The 21,790-nt window shown below is 44.3% G+C and overlaps 1 protein-coding gene across 5 annotated transcripts in view; it reads right to left on the bottom strand.

Annotated features, from left to right (window-relative positions):
- The window catches only part of GRAMD4 (GRAM domain containing 4), a 110,404-nt gene that overhangs the window by 52,139 nt on the left and 36,475 nt on the right, over positions 1–21,790 (bottom strand). For 4 of the 5 annotated variants that reach the window (XM_081929144.1, XM_081929145.1, XM_081929143.1 and 1 more), the window contains exon 3: positions 11,787–11,907. In XM_081929144.1, coding sequence (XP_081785270.1) covers positions 11,787–11,907 — 121 coding nt within the window. Of the gene's footprint in view, positions 1–11,786; positions 11,908–12,084; positions 12,104–21,790 lie in introns of those variants that run through there. The other variant, XM_081929146.1, reaches the window with a different exon arrangement.

Genomic DNA, 21,790 nt, shown 5'->3' on the forward strand with positions numbered 1-21,790 from the left:
TTCAGCAACCTGTCCCGGCTGCTACACTTATAACATACGCAAATGGCAATCCCACTTAAAGCGGTGGCTTTTTTTGGCAGGCTGCCTCTTCACACTCCAGGAATAACACGGGTTACGACCAGCACACACAAAAAACAGCAGCAGCGGAAAGTGTCACGGCAAACGTCATTCTGCTCGCCTGCAAATGGACAGGTGGAAAAGCACTATAATGTTTATATGGGCAGACTCCCCGCTAACTGCCATTCTCCTCCCTCAACCGCAGTTGCCAACTCATCAGTGCCAACGTTCACCACAGTCTCCTGAAAGCCAAGGCCTGAAATGGAGTTTGAACTGGGTTTTGTAGCTACGGGAGGGCTGCCTGGGCAGCAATCTTGCATTTATCACGTGGGCTTTGGGGGCAGGGACAAAGGGCAAGACAAATTGCCAATTTCCCCCTTACGCGGGAAGGCTCAAACGCTTAAGAAAATGCAAGGTGCTGAGATATGTGGATTATTATTTTTTTCCAAATTTCTTTATTCTTCCTAAACCAAAGAGAATTACAAACATCAAATTCAGAATCCATATTCGTTTTCTAACATAAACCTATTACATAAATTACCTGAATTAAAATATACCAAATTACTCTAAACTTCTCTTTGCTGTATATAAATATAACACAATTAGAAAATGTATATTATAAGTGATATTATAAATTCCGATATACCCTCCACTTGCCTTCACCCATGTGTGATCTCAATTTTTTACTTCTTCCATCTTGTGTTGTTATAGTTTAATAATCGTTCAATTAATTCTGTTGTTATTTTCTTACTTAGCCCTGCATGTTTTGCACATTATTTATTCATATTTTGATTCCGGAACCATATTTTTTATGTATTCCTTCACTCCATTCCACTCTTTAATTATTCTCTGATTGAGTGGCCTCTAATAATTGCCGTCAATTTTGCCATTTCTACAAACTCACAGGGTTTATTTTGCCATTCTAATACTGGTGGGATTTTCTCCCCTTTCCAATTCATTGCAATCAATATCCTGGCTGCTGCTGTTGCGTAGAGGAATACATTTTTCTTGTCTCTGGCGATGTCATTAGCTAATATCTAATATCTAGAGATATGTGAATATTTGGCCCCCTCCTGACTGTGAGATACTTACGATCGACAGGTTCTCTGGGGCGGTTTAGCTCTCTTTCCCCTGCCAATGGAAACAAGCTCTCTAGTTTAGAAGAAATGCCAAACTGTAAAATAAAGCACACAAACTGAGCTTATTCATGGGGTCCAAAGGAAAGCAGAGTGATACGTTTGGCACCAGCTTATTTGCAGGAGTTGCCGAAGGAGCCATACAGGGCACCATCCAACCATTTTAGTGTTAGAATTCCTGCTCCATGGTTGCAGTCATGGGATTGTTGTCTATCACATGACAATATATGTTTTGACTCCACAGAGTGGGATGCGACGGAGACAGGATGTTTGTGCTACTGTGTTCCGTGAAGTGGGACGATTGTCCTTTGTTCTTTTTTCTCTTTGCTGCCTGATGCTAGAGAGAGAGGGAGCCATGTTGCAGTGCTCCGTGTGTGTTTATATGTAAATAAAGTAGACTAGCCAAAATGCTGAGTTGCTGGGGGCTGTTACGCAACTGCTCCTCACACTTAGGGACTCTGGATTTGGCCCTCCAGATGTTTTGGACTACAGTTCCCATCATCCCTGCCCACTGGTCCTGTTAGCTAGGGATCATGGGAGTTGTAGGCCAAAACATCTGGAGGGCGCAGGTTGGGGGTGCCTGGTGTCCTCCTTAGCCTCTTCTTCTCCTGAAGATGCCCTGCAAGGCAGCAGAGGTTTAGGAGCAGAGCTTTTCTTCAGCTTGATGGGCTACCTTCCCAGGTTGACGAGCCCCATCTGCCCTTAAATTAAGCTGGCTCCCCAAATTTAGCACTGTTCCCTTGGTGAACGATGCAGCAATCTACAGACCACATTCCCAAACTACACGCATTTATATAAAGTAGCTACACACAGGCAAGCGCTGCCTTATTCTCTCCAGTACTGAGAAATGTTGAGGAATGAATAATAATAATAATAATAATAATAATAATAATAATAATAATAATAATTTATTTATACCCCGCCCATCTGGCTGGACTTCCCCAGCCACTCTAGGCGGCTTCCAAAAAAATATTAAAATACTATAATACATCAAACATTAAAAGCTTCCCTAAACAGGGCTGCCTTCAGATGTCTTCTAAAAGTCTAGAGGAAGGCTTATTGGCTTTTGCCATTAATTTGCAAAATTATACAGGATTAGAGGACGCCTCCTGATCACAGTCATAAAAACCAAACTGGTCATGCCACAAATAAGGTGTCGTGATAGAATTCGGACGTAGCTGGTAAGGAGCTATTCAAATTCCCGTGCTTACAAACCACCAAGCATTACTTTTATTTTTTATTTTCCTCACAAGGTGTTTCACTGATACTATTTTACTCATGGGCTATTACAGGAATGATGACAGGTCTATCCCGGAACTTCAGCAAGTCTGGCATCTTTTATACACTAGAGATGTCGCACAAATCCCTCGCCTGTTAAGGGTTTAACAGAGTTCGCGGTGACTGGCTAACCTCTGAAAAAAACCAAGACGTGCTGTTCCCAAAGAGGGGTGAAAAATTTATCAATATAGGCATGAGTACGTGAGAAACAACCTCTGCAAGGGGGCTGGGACCAGTTTTTATAGATCAGTCATCAGAAAAGCTCACTGTAACTGGGAAAAGTGACTGGTGAACATAACACCAAGGCCTTGTTAGCATTGCATGCTTTCTCTCGTGCAAAATAAAGGCAGGCTGTTTTGCCTGTGATGCTCAGAAATCCACATGGGAGTGTTTTGCGCTGGATGTTTCAACAAGCAGCTAATTGCATTGTTCTTCTCAATGCAACAGGAGATTTTGTTTATTTTAACAGAGAACTGTTTGAAAGGGTGCAGAGCGCCCTAACTCACATTTTACTATTGCTAACAACACCACTTGACAGTTGCAATTATTCATCCCAGTGAAACGTCTCCTTTCAAGATTCCTGGTTTTTTTAAAAAAATGGTTTATTAAGGGCAGAATCAGGAGAGCTTTTTCTGCTTCGCAATGACTTAGTTGGAGGCATACAGCTAGCTTCTCTTAAAACAGCAGTATCAGAAGAGACCCACATTTTATGGAGCTTCCGTTCTAAGTACATGCATCCACCAAGATTTCTGCAAGGCAGCCCCCAACAGAGGTTTTGACTTGCAGGTTTCTGGCACCCGGGTGGCGCTGATGGCAAAGCTTTTGGTCTATTTTTGCGGCTGAAGTAGGTGGGAAGAACACTCAGCCCACTCTTACTCAAGGTGGGAGAGGTGTAAAAGGAAGAGGATATCGGAACAACCTTCCACATTTCCCCTTGTGGTGCTAATTTTGCAACCACTAACACAGCATCTTCAGTATTAGGGCTGGGCAATATAGCAATATATCATCCAAAACCAGTCCATATATGGTGATATCGGTTTGACTCCCCCCCCTCTCTTTTATTTTTTAAAAAATGTTTTACAATTTAGACTATTCATTTAGACAACCTTAAAATATCAATGACTTCTTCGCTTTCCATGGTTCGTTTTGCATAGCATAAGTCCCAGCATATTTTATACACAGTGGTACCTCTAGTTGTGGACACAATCTGTTCCGGGGTGCCATTCGCAACTACAGCAGCGCTTCTGCGCAAGCGCGGAGTGCAATAGAGCGCATGAACGAAACATGCAGAACACTTCTGCGCACACGGCGAAACCCGGAAGTGTACACTTCCAGGTTTGCCACGTTCGCAAGCCAAAGAGACGCAACATGAACCTAACGCAACACGAGGTATGACTGTAAATTAAACCATGCAGTATTCTATTGTCACTTCCATCAAAACTTATTTACACTGTTGAATTTATCTTAATGCTGCCAACGTTTTCAAAGGTACACAATTTCCCCTCCTATAATCAATAAACATTTTCCAATCTTCCTTAAACGAATGTTCTTCTTGTTCTCTTATTCTATACATTAGAGCCGGTCGGTTTGACCATTTTTGACCTGGCAATAGATTGTGAATCATGATGTGAGCGGGTGTGTGCTAGGCAAAAATCACGATGCAGGGGAAACCGTGAAGCCAGTGGATGCCTCTACAAAGCTCCATCCTCATTTCAGACATCATGATATACCATGATGCTTAGCTGGTGATATATCATGATGCTGAAAACGAGGTATCGCCCAGCCCCATTCAATACTAGATGGCCTCCGAAGGGGAACAATAGAAGAAGAATGCATGTCTGTTTCAGATCCTTAATGGGCTGTGCAGCTCAAAAAAAGAACACATGCAGAATTAAAACGATGCTGATTTAATTCTGGGAACCAGTGGGAAATGAATGGTCCTGACCCTCACTTTAATACATAGGTGGGGAGCCTCAGGCCCAGGGCCCAAATGCGGCCCTTCAGACCCCGCAAATCTGGCCCCCAAAACTCTCCCCAGACCACGCTCCTCACCAGCCCTGTTTCTTGCCCCTAACTGCAATGTGTCCTGCAATGCGGCAGCTAAAAAAGCCAATGCAATTCTGGGCTGCATCAATAGGAATATAACATCTAGATCAAGGGAAGTAATAGTGCCACTGTATTCTGCTCTGGTCAGACCTCACCTGGAGTACTGTGTCCAGTTCTGGGCACCACAGTTCAAGAAGGACACTGACAAACTGGAACATGTCCAGAGGAGGGCAACCAAAATGGTCAAAGGCCTGGAAACGATGCCCTATGAGGAACGGCTAAGGGAGCTGGGCATGTTTAGCCTGGAGAAGAGGAGGTTAAGGGGTGATATGATAGTCATGTTCAAATATATAAAAGGATGTCACATAGAGGAGGGAGAAAGGTTGTTTTCTGCTGCTCCAGAGAAGCGGACACGGAGCAATGGATCCAAACTACAAGAAAGAAGATTCCACCTAAACATTAGGAAGAACTTCCTGACAGTAAGAGCTGTTTGACAGTGGAATTTGCTGCCAAGGAGTGTGGTGGAGTCTCCTTCTTTGGAGGTATTTAAGCAGAGGCTTGACAACCATATGTCAGGAGTGCTCTGGTGGTGTTTCCTGCTTGGCAGGGGGTTGGACTCGATGGCCCTTGTGGTCTCTTCCAACTCTATGATTCTATGATTCCTTGGGCTTCAGTGCTCCCTCTCGCTTGTCTGGAGGGAGGCGAGACAGTGTGAGTGTCTGCAGAAACCAGCCTTACTGTACAAAGCTGAGAAACAGCTCAGTTGGTACAGCATGAGATTCTTAATTGCAGGGCTGTGGGTTTGAGACCCATGATGGGCGAAAGATCCCTGAATGAAGGGGGCTGGATTGGATGACCTTCGTGGCCCCTTCCAACGCTACGATTCTACAAATGTAGCGTTTACATCCATTGCTCCGCCCGGTTTTGTCTCTGGCTCCACCCACCGCTGGCATGCGGCCCTTGAAAGATCGCACAGAGAGGAACACAGCCTTCGGACAGAAAAAGATTCCCCGGCCCAGCTCTAATGCAAGAAATGTTTCTGCGAGGTGACTAAATTTGGCCCGTTCCAGGACTGCTGGTATGTCCTTTGATCTACAAAGCTCTCAGTCTTTCTCTCTGAACATTAAAGGCTTCCAGTTTTCTATGAGCACCAGAGGCAAAATCATACGCCGCAAACTCGTTCTCAAGAGTGAATTCTTGTGCAGCCAAAATGGCAAAGCGATGCAAAAGAGGATTGCATAGGGCATAGTGCTTTCTATTTTATCTGTGTATTTTATCTATAAGCCACCTGGGTTACCGATCTTGGGGGAAAGTGGGATTATGATGATGATGATGATGAAGAAGAAGAAGAAGACAGAAAAAATATTCAGAGAAAAAAGCCCTAAGGGTGAAATTGCATAGAAACAAATGCATTTTCTATCTTCCACAACGAGTTGCATTTCCCCCCAAAATACAACCTCATTTTTAGGTGGCAATGCAAGTTTCCAATTTTGAAAGGAGGCTCATAACTCTTCAAAGTAATACACTGAAGTCATGTCTTATGAACTTGCTGTTTACTTCCTCTTTATCATGAAAATACTCAAAAACCAGACCAACCAAATCCTGCACCCCCCCCCCATAATACACTAACAGGCTTTCTTTGTTTTCGTTTTTAATGCTGGCTGAAAAATATTAGCACACATGACTCCCTCAACACAGCACTTCACACATTCTTTTCTGCTAAACATTTCCAAGACTTCTCAACAGCTTTAAACACATGCAAAACAAAAAATTTGCTGGATTATATTATCCTACAAAGCTTTTTTCTATCGAAGCTAATCCCTTATGTTCCTTAATATAGGCATTTTTTAAAAAACACGAGGCAGCAGTTTTGAAACACTCTTATAAATAAAATTATAAAGTAAGTACTATACCATGAAACAGGGGGAAATTTCCCTCCTTGCTGCAGTCTCAAGCGTAGTGTTTTGTTAGCATCCTAATTACTTCTGTTTTCTAGCTCGCTTCCCTTTTGGTTCCACAAACTGAAGTAATGGATTTGAACAGCTACAGGTTACCAAATCTCAGAACTCGGGCAGACGATAAGTGACGGTTGCTAGTGAAAAGTGACAACCCGGAAGCAGAAGGGTGAGTGTGAGCAGGCAACTGAAGCTCTAGCGGGAGAAAAGGAAAACAAATATACCCGAGGTAGGCGAATCGCCTCTCTTTTTCCCCTCTCTGTTAAGAAGGCTTTAGGCAGGGTGCCTACGATTTTTCGAGAATGCTATTTTAACACGGCGGCGGTGGCGGATAAAGTGCTGTGTCAAGCTGTCTTCAACAACTGTATATATTACTAGGTCATGCATGGATCAGGTATCTAGACCCGTAGCTGCTCTGATGATATCTGTCAGGCATTTGTTACAGCATTAGCCTAGCACCAAAGGTCCAGAGAAGAGCAAGAGGCAGACAACTGCAGATACACACTATTTACTGGCTCAGAAAGGAATGGGGCAGACCCAAAGCACATCATTTATAGGCTTCTGAATCACGTCGTAGCCTTGAGCAGGGCTAGAAAACTCAGAAATATAGGCTAGGTTCCTTAAACTAAGGTCACAGTCACCGAAACGAAATGTCCAGTTGCTATTTGGGGGGCTTTAAAGTCTTATTTTTCAAACAATGGACTGATTGGGATTTGATTCTAAGTTAATAATATTAGTAAGAATTTTGTTATTTATACAACGCCCATCTGGTTGGGTTTCCCCAGCCACTCTGGCGGGTCCCAACGGAACACTAAAAACAGAATAAAACTTCAAACCTTAAAAACTTCCCTAAACAGAGCTGCCTTCAGATGTCTTCTAAAAGTCAGATAGTTGTTTATTTCCTTGACATCTGGTGGGAGGGTGCTCCACAGGGTGGGCGCCAGCACCAAGAAGGCCCTCTGTCTGGTTCCCTGTAACCTCACTTCTCGCAATGAGGGAACTGCCAGAAGGCCCTCAGCACTGGATCTCAGTGTCCGGGCTGAATGATGGGGGTGCAGACGCTCCTTCAGGTATACTGGGCCGAGGCCGTTTAGGGCTTTGAAGGTCAGCACCAACACTTTGAATTGTGCTTGGAAATGTACCGGGAGCCAATGTAGGTCTTTCAGGATTGGTGTTATGTGGTCTCGGCGGCCGCTCCCAGTCACCAGTCTAGCTGCCACATTCTGGATTAATTGCAGTTTCTGGGTCACCTTCAAAGGTAGCCCCACGTAGAGCACATTGCAGTAGTCCAAGTGGGAGATAACTAGAGCATGCACCACTCTGGCGAGACAGTCAACGGACAGGTAGGGTCTCAGCCTGCGTACCAGATGGAGCTGGTAGACAGCAGCCCTTGACACAGAATTGACCTGCGCCTCAGGCGAAGAACGTCAAGAACTTAAAGAAGAAAGGTCACTTTGATCCAGTGACAGTTCACATACTATATTGGCCTATTCCGACCTCTTTTTCTGTAGCAGCTCAGGCTGCACCGAAAAAGCAATTTGGTTCCATAAATTCAATCCAATTGGGCAGATAAAATACTGCTGATGGAATTCTACAGTGTGTGAAAACAGTCCCGATCCAATGATCCCCAGGCATGTACCTCCAGATGGTGATGACAGGCGCCAGCTTGGCACCCAGACATCTTTACCTGGTGGGAAACGCACCTGGCGCTTGGCTAATTTCAAACACTGGTTGAGGAAACACAGAGGTTAGATTTTTCTTCGGCACCATGGGGGAGGTCTTTGGTGTACACAAAAGGCCTCTACAAATCCACAGGCCAGCAGCTGTCGAGAAACGCCTCTGCTTACGAAGTGTGAAAAACTCTCCTCCTTGCAAAGTACAGTGGTACCTCGGGTTAAGAACATAATTCGTTATGGAGGTCCATTCTTAATCTGAAACTGTTCTTATCCTGAGATACCACTTTAGCTAATGGGGCCTCCCACTGCTGCCACGCCACCGCCGCGCCATTTCTGTTCTCATCCTGAAGCAAAGTTCTTAACCTGAGGTACTATTTCTGGGTTAGCGGAGTCTGTAACCTGAAGCGTCTGTAACCTGAAGCATCTGTAACCCGAGGTACCACTGTATTACAATTACAAGAGCTCTAATTCAAGGCCAAGCGAATCACTTCGAGTGAGGTGACAAAATTCAAAGCACACACAAGTCTAAACCAACATTGTCAAGCTACGCTTTGGCTTGTTTATCCGCTGAAAAGGGAGAAAAAGCAGGCCTTCAACTCAAGGCCACTAGGGCAGCAGCAGACAGAAGGCACAATACAAAGACTTGTTTGAACTAAGCCCATGTGATACAGGTAGAAACTTTCCAGCCCGGCTAGAGACAGCATGCAAAATCCTCAGTTGGATTAGGAAGCATGTGTGCAAAATTTGCATAGTTCAGCTAGCAGACTGGAACATGCAAATCCCCAGGTCGGTAAAGGGCTGAAACTCAGTGGGAGAGCATCTCATATACATGCAGATGGCCGCATGTCCAAACCCCGACATCTCCTGGCAGCAACCCCTCTCCCAAAGTTCAGGGGGGTCCCTGCCAACCAGTGTAGAGCTGTTTCCCAAACTTGGGTCTCCAGTTGGTTTTGGACTACAGTTCCCATCATCCCTGACCACTGGTCCTGCTAGCAAGGGATGATGGGCATTGTAGTCAAAAAAAAAACAACAGCTGGAGATCCAAGTTTTGGAAACTCAGTCCTAAACTAGGTAGAACAATGGTCTGACTCTGTACAGTGGTACCTCTGGTTGTAAACGGGATCCTTTCCGGAGCCCCGTTCACAACCTGAGCAGAACGCAACCCGCGTCTGCACGTGCGCTTCTGCACATGCACTTGATGTCATTTTGAGCGTCTGCTCATGCGCAGGCGGCGAAACCCGGAAGTAACCCTGCTCCTCCCCACTTGCCAAGTCAGCAATCGGTGGGATTTTGTCATTCTATGAAGAGCCGTATGTGTGCCACTCCTACTAATCACCATGCCCTCTGCTGGATTGGAGCCAGATCGTAACTGCCTTGGGTTTCAGGACCAGAAGGGTCAAGCCAGAGGGTTTTTATTATTGTTGTTGCTGCTGTAGTTTTATTAGTTGCTTGCTGCGTAGCGTGCCTCCAAGCAGCCTGCAATTGTAAAACACACACACACCAGAAACCAAAGGAAACAAAGCAGCATTATTCACACACACATAAAAGCTCACCCTGCACCGTGGAGCAAAAGCGAGCAGGGTTAAATCAGAAACACCCTCTTCAAATTGCTCCTCACCTCGTGCTTAGTCACTGTGCAAACTGTTGCCACCCAATGTGTGCACAAGAGGGCGGGGGGAGCACCTTTTCACCCCCCCTGGCATGTTCCCACACCTGACAGGCGACTCTCGCCACCCTAGCCATGTGCCAGGATTGTGTTTATTAAGCAGAGAACAGAGTGCCACAAGCCTCGAGGTCACCAGAATCATCATCATCATCATCATCTTGCCTTGCAACAAACAGCACTCCGTGCTTCCAGGGAAGGGGCCCCACCCCAACCAATATTTCTTGATTGACTGGCAAGCAGAAAGGAAGCTCTCCTCCTAATCGCTCAGTATCGAAATTTGTCTCCCCTACTCAGAACAGGCTGATGTAAGAAGGCGCTAGCTTTCTGCCGCCAGAAATTGGAGATGCTTCCTCACATTTGCCTTGATATGCTGAGCCCGTGGGTTGTTTCTTTGGCTTGCAGCGAGGCAGTTAAAAAAAGAAAACTTGCCTAGTACTCCTACCCATGTAAACAAGCCCTCAGAGGATCTAATTTTATGTACAGTCGCTGCTTTTCACCTTAATTGTGTCTTGTTCAGAATGAGCTGAACAATGGCTACGTAGACGCGTTAAAGCCAAACCATGGTTTAGTGTTACATGCACCGTCAGGAAGTAGTCTTACGGCTCATGCATTTTCCCCTCTCCCCCGCACCCTTTGGCAAGGAGGAGGACTCTGCCGGAGTTTAGTTTTACCTTCCACCTGGGATCGTGTTTTAAAACGAACTCTGGTTGGTTAAAAAAAAATCAACCTTCAGAAAGCGTGGTTGACGTTTCCTTCTTTTGAAAATGGCCAGTTTGTTTTTAAACTATGATCCAATGACATCAAGCTAACATTTTAGGAAAGTCAAACTAAATTCTGGGTCATAGCAGCTCCTTTCTGCTCATGCGTGTAAAGCTGTATCCGTTTCCAGTTTCCACAATCAGACAACTAATGGTGAGCAACTATTTTTTAGATGTTACTTGATTAATTCAAACCTACAGTGGCACCCACAATATCCATCTGTCTTTAACACTGGGGAGAACAGATTATTATTATTATTAATAATAATAATAATAGCCCGCCCATCTGGCTGGGTTTCCCCAGCCACTCTGGGCTGCTCCCAGCAGAATAACAACAACAACAGAAACATCTGTTCACATGTGACACAGTTCTACAGGCTGCTTATTCTGAACACATATACCAATGTGACTTCAGATTGAAACCAAAATACTTTGGTTTTAGTTATCGTAATATAACTGAAGCAGTTTGACCACATTATAAACAGTTTTGCATTATAGTTATCCAGCTTACATACTTCGAGCAGAGGGCTGTGTCCTAACACTTCCATCTTCCATTCACACAAAGGAGTTTCTATTCTTCCCCGCCCCTCCTGCAAGATCCCATGTCACCAAAATCTGCACTGGGAAGGTCCCCTGACTCACTGGAGTGGATGCGGGTCGTAGGAAAGGAAAGGGCACAGAGTAGAAATTCAATATATGCACATGCACACACAATAGAATTTGAAAGCAGGCAGCCACTGTGTTCATAGGACTTGATAGAAAAACCTTGCTATCCCGAAAAGAACCACACTGAGGATTCCATTTGAAAAGGAAATCGTTCTTTTCCCTCCCTGCAAAGCGCACCTCCATCTGACCATCAATAGTTAGAAGCTTCCGAGCTGCAAAGCGCCTGACTTGCTGAAAATAAGCTAGTGTTTGCCATCATCCTTTGCCTAGATAAGACATTTCATCACTCCCTCTCCACAATTAGCCGATTCCTAAACACCTCATCGCTCCACATTTATAAATCTGAACTTTGAAAGAGTTTGCAGCTATCGAAACGAGTGAATTCACGCCAGGTGGTTCTTTTACATTAACAGCTTGTCATAAGATTAGCCAACATTTTAAAATCCACGTTTCCTACACTCCTTCGCCCCCACCCCCTTCCCGGCCATGCACCAGATCATTGCTACATGGGCCACTATCATGCCATAAAAACATTCCTCTGTACTTACGTAGAAAGTGTTTTTCCAGTAAGGCAATTTCCAGATGGCCTTTGATCTCATTTAATCTATCCGACTCCGTTCTGTTGTAATCCTGGACTCCCGAAGCCATGTTGATGGTCCCAGGACCAGCCTACACAGGGGAAAGGCAGAGAGAACAAAAACGTTGGTGGATAAGAAAGCAGCCTCTCTCAAGGGGGTCGTCTGCACACTCCAAAAGGAAAAAAACTCAAAGCGATTCATAAAACGTGGGTGCGGATTATTGTATATATTTTTTAAAAAAAGCAAAGTGCAGAGCAGATCGACAAACCTCTTATTCAGCATTAGCTCTCTGAAACAAATCAATAGGAGCTAAAGAAAAGAAACCGTGCCTCTTCAGTCAGCCGTCTTCAGACACTGCGCATGCTCAGGGTCTCAGAGAGCCATAAGGGAAAGCATTTGAGTTCTGCAGCAAAAATCATCACCATCAAAACTCTTTTCTATTGGGTGGAAAGCACTTTTCAAATTATGGGCATTCCAAGTCAATAGACCTGGTTTCTTTTTCCCCCTCCTTCAAAGAAAGTATTTAAGCAATTATCAGCAATGTAAATTAAAGCATTTGCTGAACACTAGCTGACGCTGCATAAATCCCGTCTCATGTATATGCTAATATATGATGGAGCGAGCTGTAACAAAGAAGGGACTGCAGTCCTCGTGCAAGGCAGACAATAGAGGGGAGCACCCATGTTCGGAGCATATGAGAAAAACCTGGGAAGTTTAAATACCTAGCACGCATTGGACATAACCAGATTCCTGTGCAAAAATAAACAGGGGGAAAGATGCGGCAGTGCAAAGTTCAGGAGGCAGACAGCATTAACTTCCTAGAAAAGAGAGCTATTTTCAAGGAACTGAGAAGCTACATAAAGAGTAAACAAAGGAATATATATATATATATATATATATATATATATACACACACACACATATACATACACACACACACACACACACACGCACACACAAAAACCAGAGGTATGCGTGCAGATATCTTTGATAAAGTGGATTGCTAAACCGCATAAAAATGAGTCGGCAGGCTTTTTTTTCTCTTTTGTTTTTTCTTCTCGTCTTTTAAAAGTAATAAATAGTATTTTTTTAAAAATGAGTTGGCAGGGAGCTAATAAACACATCACTGGGTAAAAAATTATCAAACTACAGTGGTACTTCAGGTTAAGTACTTAATTCATTCTGGAGGTCCATACTTAACCTGAAACTGTTCTTAACCTGAAGCACCACTTTAGCTATTGGGGCCTCCTGCTGCTGCTGCCGCCGCGCCACTGCTGCACGATTTCTGTTCCAATCCTGAAGCAAAGTTCTTAACCTGAGGTATTATTTCTGGGTTAGTGGAGTCTGTAACCTGAAGCGTAAGTAACCTGAAGCGTATGTAACCTGAGGTACCACTGTATGTCAGGATGCAGAGCACCACTAAGGACTGCTTTTATAGTTGTATATTGGTTATCATTTGCCCTGCAACAAATGACATTTCTGGATGCGCACAGTCAACACATATTGCTTGGAAGTAAACAAGGTGAGAATAAAATATTTTTTACAAAAAGAGTGGCTAATTAACTTGGCATTGCCAGAAGACACGCGATGCAACAACATGCTAAAACTAAGCAGGTCAGGGGACAGAAGACCCATTCCTTTGCCCATTGAGTTCCATGGAAGGGAGGAAGGGCATAGCTGTCAATTTACAGATTTGAAAATAAGGGACCAGCAGCCTCGGAAATAAGGGATCAGCAGCCAAAATACAGTGGTGCCCCGCAAGACGAACGCCTCGCAAGACGAAAAACCCGCTAGACGAAAGGGTTTTCCGTTTTGGAGGCGCTTCGCAAAACGAATTCCCCTATGGGGTTGCTTCGCAAGACGAAAAAAATCTTGCATCCCCCCGCGGGGTTTTTTCGCTTTTTTCGCCCTTTTCTTAAGCCGCTAAGCCGCTTATCAGCTGTTCCGCTGATAAGCCGCTTAACAGCTGATCGCTGGAAGCCGCTTGACAGCTGTAGCGCTAATCCGCTAAGCTGTCAATGGGCTTGCTTCGCAAGACGAAAAAACCGCTATACGAAGAGCCTCACGGAACGGATTAATTTCGTCTTGCGAGGCACCACTGTATGGGATTTTCAGAGCACAGGTATGTTCGACTTCTGAGCCCCTCCGAGCCAAAGGCAGAAAGCCCAGCTAGCAGCCAAACGAAGCCTCAAGTGGTGGTTCCCACAGCGCAGCAACCCGGCAAAGGGGATGCAGCAAGGAAAACCACTGTCACCTCTCCGCTGGGAAGCGCTGAGCAAAGGCGAGTCCCCAGGCAACGCGGCCGATTTGATCAGCACAAGGCATGCAAGCTCCACCCCCCAGTCATTCTTAGACTCCTTATTGGGTGAGCAATGCAGCCAAGCAACACAGTTGGAGCCTCCCTCCTCCCTGGCTGGCAGGGAGGGAGGGAGAGGAGCTGCTTCCTGTGAAACCCGGGAAATTTAAGGGACATCATCAATAAGGGACAGCAGCAGGACAGGGCGCTGGGATAAGGGACTTTCCCACCAAATAAGGGATGGTTGACAGCTATGCTCACGGGCCAATTTTGTCGCCAGTCAATTATGTAGCTCCCCTCCAAGCCAATTTCTAATCTGTCTTTCCAACACAAGTTTGTGTGATAGCAGCTACGATCGGCTCGCCACCTTCACTCAATAATAGATTCTGAAAACTTTGGCAGAGTCACATGCAAAATTTACAGATGTAAATTATGCACTGCAAGACAATGCAGGCGTCAAAAATTATAAAATCCCTGCTGCTGACAACTAGAATGGAAGGTATACACTGGGCATGGAGCAAATCTGAGCAACAATCTTTAATAACCCAGAACAAGACAAACAGTATTACTTGTGGAACGATGCCAACGTATGCTAAACCAAATGTAGTTAAATAGCATCGCAGGCATGACTAAAATGCTCTCCGTCAGGTATTACTACAATACAGTAGCTTCTTTCTGAGCCACTCCTCAAGAGCCTGTTCCACAATTTTAAAAGGGTTTTCTGCCATGACACAGTCCCTGAAAAAGTTTCATCCGCATCCATCAGAGTTTTCATGAAAAATCGGGGGGGGAAGGAGAAGAATGCAAACTTTTCTCTCTTAAAATTCTTGGCTCCAACGTCTCAAAGCACATCCATGTTTCGGTTCCATCGCGAAGTTTCCAAAAAAGCAAAAATCCCGACGACGTCACCAGAATTTCCCTGCGTACTTTTTCCTTTCTAATATTTACACAGGGCACAAAAGGCAGGCTTTTTATTGCTAAACACCAGCTGTGTTGCAAAATATTGTAAACCTCCCTTAAAATGTGCACGCTCCTCTAGGGAAGTCACATGGCAATTAAATATAGCCAAGCTGAACCCAGAGCTAAGTGGCAAGGCTTCAGCCACAGAAGGTTTTCCATTAATCATAACACATTTTGTCAGTGCATACTAAATGGGTTGTGCCTATCTTTGGTATTTAATCTTCACAAAAATTGTACTCGATTTTCCAATAGAGTGGTGCCTCGGGTTACATACGCTTCAGGTTACAGACTCCACTAACCCAGAAATGGTGCTTCAGGTTAAGAAATTTGCTTCAGGATGAGAACAGAAATGGTGCAGAGGCGGCAGCAGCAGGAGGCCCCATTAGCTAAAGTGGTGCTTCAGGTTAAGAACAGTTTCAGGTTAAGTACAGACCTCCGGAACAAATTAAGTATTTAACCTGAGGTACCACTGTATTAGAATAGGAATTTGTAACACCGAATGCGATTACAATATTTTCCATCGACAAGCAGCATTGAGCATGCTCACATACTCATTGTCTTTTCAACTGGATCACCTAAGCATATAGTAACTATAAACTCCAGTAGTTTTCTTTTCTTTTCTTTCCAATTATAGCCGTTTTCTAAAAGCAGCTGTTCATCTGCTCACCTGTGGCGAATAATGCTAATGTCTTACAAGGTTGACACGAAACAGTGAGCAGACAAGGTCGGCTAATAGGTTCTTTACAAGGCCGTGTAAAATGGTGCTGTAACTACAGACTTGGCCGAAAAACCGGAACCGCAAATTCCTATTTTGCTGGAATCTGTGTTTAAAGCAGCAAAGGTCGAAGAGTCACCTTTAGAAAACTGTGTGCTCTACACAATAATCTAGAAAGAACTGCATAATGAGATATAATCTCATGAAACTGGATACCATTCAGTTAGCCTGCTCAGGTTCCAACATGTATTAACTTCAATGAGAACAACTTGCATCTTATAGTTGGGCCTTTATTTCTATCCATGTAATGTACATAGTTATGCACCTGAAATAACATTTCATTTCATAGGTAATGCAAACAACAACATGGCCCTTTGTATCGTGTTTTCTAGATGCAGCAACAGATGAAAGAAAAATTGTTTTGAATTATAAATGATCCCAACAATTTGGGGGAAAAACGCACCAACAGTGTGTTCCTGTACGTGTCTACACAAAAGCCAGCCCCCTTGGGTTCAATGGGATTTACTCCCAGGTAAGTAGGCACATGGGACGTGGGTGGCACTGTGGGTTAAACCACAGAGCCTAGGACTTGCAGATCAGAAGGTCGGCGGTTCGAATCCCCGCGACGGGGTGAGCTCCTGTTGCTCGGTCCCTGATCCTGCCCACCTAACAGTTCAAAAGGACGTCAAAGTGCAAGTAGATAAATAGGCACTGCTCCAGCGGGAAGGTAAACGGTGTTTCCATGCACTGCTCTGGTTCGCCAGAAGCGGCTTAGTCATGCTGGCCACATGACCCGGAAGCTGTACGCCGGCTCCCTCGGCCAATAAAGCGAGATGAGCACCACAACCCCAGAGTCGGTCACGACTGGACCTCATGGTCAGGGGTCCCTTTACCTTTAAGTAGGCACAGGATGTCATATGATATGCATCCACACCGGGGAAAGATGTGGACAATGTATAGAACTGTGATAAATATATGTTGGAAATGTAAAGGGAAGGAAGGCACCTTTTATCATATGTGGTGGGCGTGCAAGGCAGTAAAAGCATTTTGGGAAATGATATACCATATTTTTCTGTGTATAACATGCGCCCTATTTGGGGGGACTCCTAATTAAGAAAATGGGGGGAGAATGTCCATGGTTGTTGAGCTTTTTTTAGGGGGATTGCTGAACATCACTGGCTCGCCACTCACACGCATTGGAAAAGCCACTTGCGTGGCGGGTTCCAGCCCCCCCCAGTGGAAATAATGACACATGACACAATTATTAAGGTTAATGGGCTTAATAAGGCCACAACTTTATTGGTTACAGGTGATGAGCGGTATTGGCTTAGGCATTGGTCCTAACCGACTACAGTGGTACCTCAGGTTACATACGCTTCAGGTTACAGACTCCGCTAACCCTTGGGTTAAGAACTTTGCTTCAGGATGAGAACAGAAATCGGGCTCCGGCAGCACGGCAGCAGAAGGCCCCATTAGCTAAAGTGGTGCTTCAGGTTAAGAACAGTTTCAGGTTACATACGGACCTCCAGAATGAATTAAGTACTTAACCTGAGGTACCACTGTATATCCAACTTCAGCCCGTCCGTGTGAAGTCCAGGAAGGGTTAACTACCAGTAGGGGGAGTCCTGCTGATGCACATAAACTAGGAACTCCCCCCAGGGTCACCGCTCGGGGGCGTGCCTTAGGCCCTCACCTCCCCAGGCTTTGGACAGGGCTACGCCCCACAGAATCCTTTATCAGACTACCCTTCAATATGTGGGGCAGGTGATAGTGCTACCTCCCCTCTCCCATCTACAGAGCAATACCAATGCCTAACCACCAATACCAAGAAAGTTGTGACGATTTGCTGCGAGGTAGGCGAAAACCAAGTGGCTGGTGCCAATTTGCCAAGTGGGAAAATTCCTACCAGGCCCCTCAACGGCGACCAACCAAAGTCCATAGCAATGTCAAGGAATGGAAACCTTATAGGGCGGGAGGGTGGGAAAAGCAGGAGCAGCTGGCAGGCGACAAAGAGGGAGATCCCCGGTCGCGTCCTGGTTTAAATAAGGCAGGCCACACCCCCAGAGCCAGCCAATTGGCTGGCCAGGAGGTGACGCGGCTGGGAATCCCCTCACTTGTGAGGGGGCTGAGGCCATGAAGCCCGCAATTTCACCTCCTCGAAATGGCGGAGGGGCTCTATCGTCTGTCCCCAAGCCGGCGGAAGCCAACAACCGCCCGCCCAATTGACGCAGCGACAACCAACCAAGAACGGTCTTTGCTGCCAATAACATGCCCAATAGCCGCTGACAATCTCCAGCTCGCAGCAGCAACCAATCCCATGTCCCCCCAATGCGCTACCCATGTGTAAAACGACCCCCAATTTTCAATGTAATTCTTTGAGAAAAATACATCGTCTTATACACAGAAAAGTAAGGTATGAAACAAAAAAAATGTTTCGAATAACGTTTGTAAAAAAAAAACAGAAGTGTTTTTATTAGGTCTTATAGGTGCAGAAATACCAAAGGAGCAGAAAATACTACTCGTGACAGCAGCGTGGATACTTCTAGCCCAGAGATGGAAAGAAGAAAAGTTCCCAATAAAAATGAAGGGTTAATGAAGATGATGGACTACGCCAAAATGGCGAAAATGATGGGGAGGATCAGAAACCAGGAAGATAAGAACTTTAATAAGGAATGGGGGGAATTTATAAGTTATCTTGGAGAACACTGCAAACAACTGAAAACATTGACAGGATTGTTATAACACTTGTAATTTAACAAGAATATGGTAAAAAAAAAAAATAGGGACGCGGGTGGCGCTGTGGGTAAAACCTCAGCACCTAGGACTTGCCGATCGCATGGTCGGCGGTTCGAATCCCCGCAGCGGGGTGAGCTCCCGTCGTTCGGTCCCAGCTCCTGCCCACCTAGCAGTTCGAAAGCACCCTTAAGTGCAAGTAGATAAATAGGTACCGCTTTATAGCGGGAAGGTAAACGGCGTTTCCGTGTGCTGCTCTGGTGCCGGTTCGCCAGAGCAGCTTCGTCACGCTGGCCCCGTGACCCGGAGGTGTCTGCGGACAGCGCTGGCTCCCGGCCTCTAGAGTGAGATGAGCGCACAACCCTAGAGTCTGTCAAGACTGGCCCGTACGGGCAGGGGTACCTTTACCTTTTATGGTAAAAATAGAGTTTTAAGGGGAAATGGAAGAAGTTATAAGATGCAAATGAAAAAGATTAACAATGGGACCCATGAAGGGGGGGAGGAAAGTCTAAGGATTTTGTTTAAGATTATGATTGATATTTCAATGTAGATATTATCCGAAAAACTGAATAAAAACAATTATGAAAAAGAAAAAAGAAAGTTGTGGATATAACCAGGAAATAAGGTAGGAGCAGGACAGCAGAAACTAACCATACTACTGGAGGAAACATGCCTCAGGCACCTTGTTAAGAAGGATTAGAAAAACCATCTTAAAAAACAGGTCAATTGGCAGCTCTTACGCATGGTGGCTAAACGAACCTCCATTCTCAGAAGCGATTGTAAAATCAGAATTACGGAATGGGAGCCTATGAACCAGGTTATATTAAATGACCAGGGAGAAAAAATAACATTATCAAACCTATAGGACTATAAGTTTATAAGTGGACGGGCAATCGATATTTAGAAAGCAAACTTGGTTTGAACCCCTCAGGAGCTCCTTTGCACTACAGGTGAACTGAAATGGTTGCGACTCAGCTGCCTTGAGCCGCGTTTTAATTCACACGTCAAGGTCACGCAGCAGAGTCAATATAACAGCTCTAGAATCCACTCTTCTTTTTTGTGGCATGGCACAGAGCAGGTTATTTTTAACTCAAGAGGCTGGAACAAGCAAGTCTACAACACTTGAGGAGGGGCCATCAGCAGTCACCAATATCTGCTTATTGTTTTCACCACGTTGCAAGTCTCTGACTTGATTGCGTTAGTGAACTTCAACGGCCTCCAGCAATTCCAGACTTAAGGCCCACCTTCAACACAAGGTCCCTTTTAATCTGCCATGCATTGTGCTTCATTTTACTACATCTGTTTGTCGAGATCTGTCCTTCTACAGAGCTGAATTTATAGAAGCTGCCAGTTGCAGAAGTTTGATGTCTAAACTCGGGTGCATGGAGCCTCTCTGTATTAACTTGTGGCCAAAACAATGGAGACATGAAAGACCCAGAACCAGATCGCCTAACGTTTTTGACATGAAAGCTGCCCTAGAAACCTTCCCGTTTGATCATAGGAAAGGTAGGCCTAGGGCAAACTCTAGGCATTGAGCTCCAGTGCCTCTCCAGCCCCAGGTACTGACCCCCGAGATAGAAAACATACAGACTCTTAAGGGGAGATTTATGTCAGGAAAATGGTGCAAGGAGGAGGGTTAAATCTACCACCTCCCAGTGCATACATGCTCTGATCCCATTCAAAAAGCCTTTGTAGTTGCTTTTAAGTAAGAATGAAAACTATGGAAAATCCAGCCAGGGATTGCCTAGGTCAGTGATGGCCAACAGGCAGATTGTGAGCTACTGGTAGATCATGGATTGGCTGTGGTAGATCGTGGGATCTACCCCTCCCACCCCACCCCCCCAAAAAGTTCAACCAATTTTATTTCCCAAAGAAAGAAAGAAAGCTCAGCAACTTTGACTTTCCAAAAAAAAGCTCAACAACTTTGGTCAATCCAGTGGGTACATCACCACCAGTTATTTTATAGTGGGAGAAGATAGCAGACTCTTGGAAGTTGGGCAAGCCTGGCCTAGGTCTTTCTTATCTACTTCATTCATTCCTCAGTGGGAAAAATGCGCTCTGCAACCAATCAGGGTGATTTTTAATATACTCTTGTTATATTCCAAGGCTGCCCTGGTTCCCTGTGGCTTCTTCTACATTGGACATTATTATTATTATTATTATTATTATTATTATTATTATTATTATTAATTATTATTATTTCCTGTGAAGCATCTCAAAGCAATTTCATAATGCAACAGAAACGTATATAAAATAAAACAATTGCATCTTTAAAACCACTTAAAAGCAATTTCCAATCCATCACAGATACTTGAGTAGGATAAGAATCTCCACGGAGATGGCTTTCGACAGGCACCGAAAGGACAGGGAAGATGGCGCCTGCTTGATCTGTAACAGAAGACCCATTCCATAGGGTGGGTGCTGACACACTAATGATCCTTCATGTGGAGAACTCCAGGCAAGATGGCGCCTGAATGAAGCCCTCTCCTGCAGAGCAAAGTGCAGAGCTTTCATTTATGCTGGTTCCAAGTTGAAGAGGGCTTTGTACATGAATCAACCCGTGTTGGGAAAAGGGACCCTGTCAGATCTTGGAGAGCTGTAGCAAGCAGGGTGGATTTGATTTAAGTCAAATCAATTTAAATCATGATTTAAATCACTAGTCAGTAAGATTTGATTTAAATAATTTTTCCCCCGCAGAAAGACTCATTCTTGCTGGTAGCCTCTTAATATTTGCAACCAGATGAAGGTTTTTTTGGAATAATAAATTTTCAGAGTAATTTTTACAGTTATATCAAAAATTACTGATTTGGTTATAATATTAGAAATACATAGACCGATAATTATGAAATGATGGCGAGGTTTAGTAAGTTAACTGTTGATATTTGGACAACTTTTCTGCTGTACTTTATTGGAAGGAGAAAAGTGATCATTTCCTTAATAACAATTTAATCAATTTATTTAACTAAAACAATAACATTATAGCATATATATCCATGTTTGTTAACTGGTAAACTTTTTTTTAAAAAAAGACTGAGTTTTAGCACACATGAAAAACTTAAACAAATCCTTATTTCGTGATGGACTATAATATAACTTGAAATAGAAAACTATCTTTAGAAAGATTTTTCCTCCAAAATCATTTTATTTTAAAAATCCAATTTAAATTATAAAAAATATGATTTAAATAAAAAAAAAAATCTTATTAATTTTTTTTAAATATGCTTTTTAATTTTAAAAAAATCCATTGATTTTTATCCAGCCCTGCTAGCG

The sequence above is a fragment of the Podarcis melisellensis genome (assembly GCF_964234715.1).
Source record: "Podarcis melisellensis genome assembly, chromosome: 10".
Lineage (NCBI taxonomy): Eukaryota > Metazoa > Chordata > Lepidosauria > Squamata > Lacertidae > Podarcis > Podarcis melisellensis.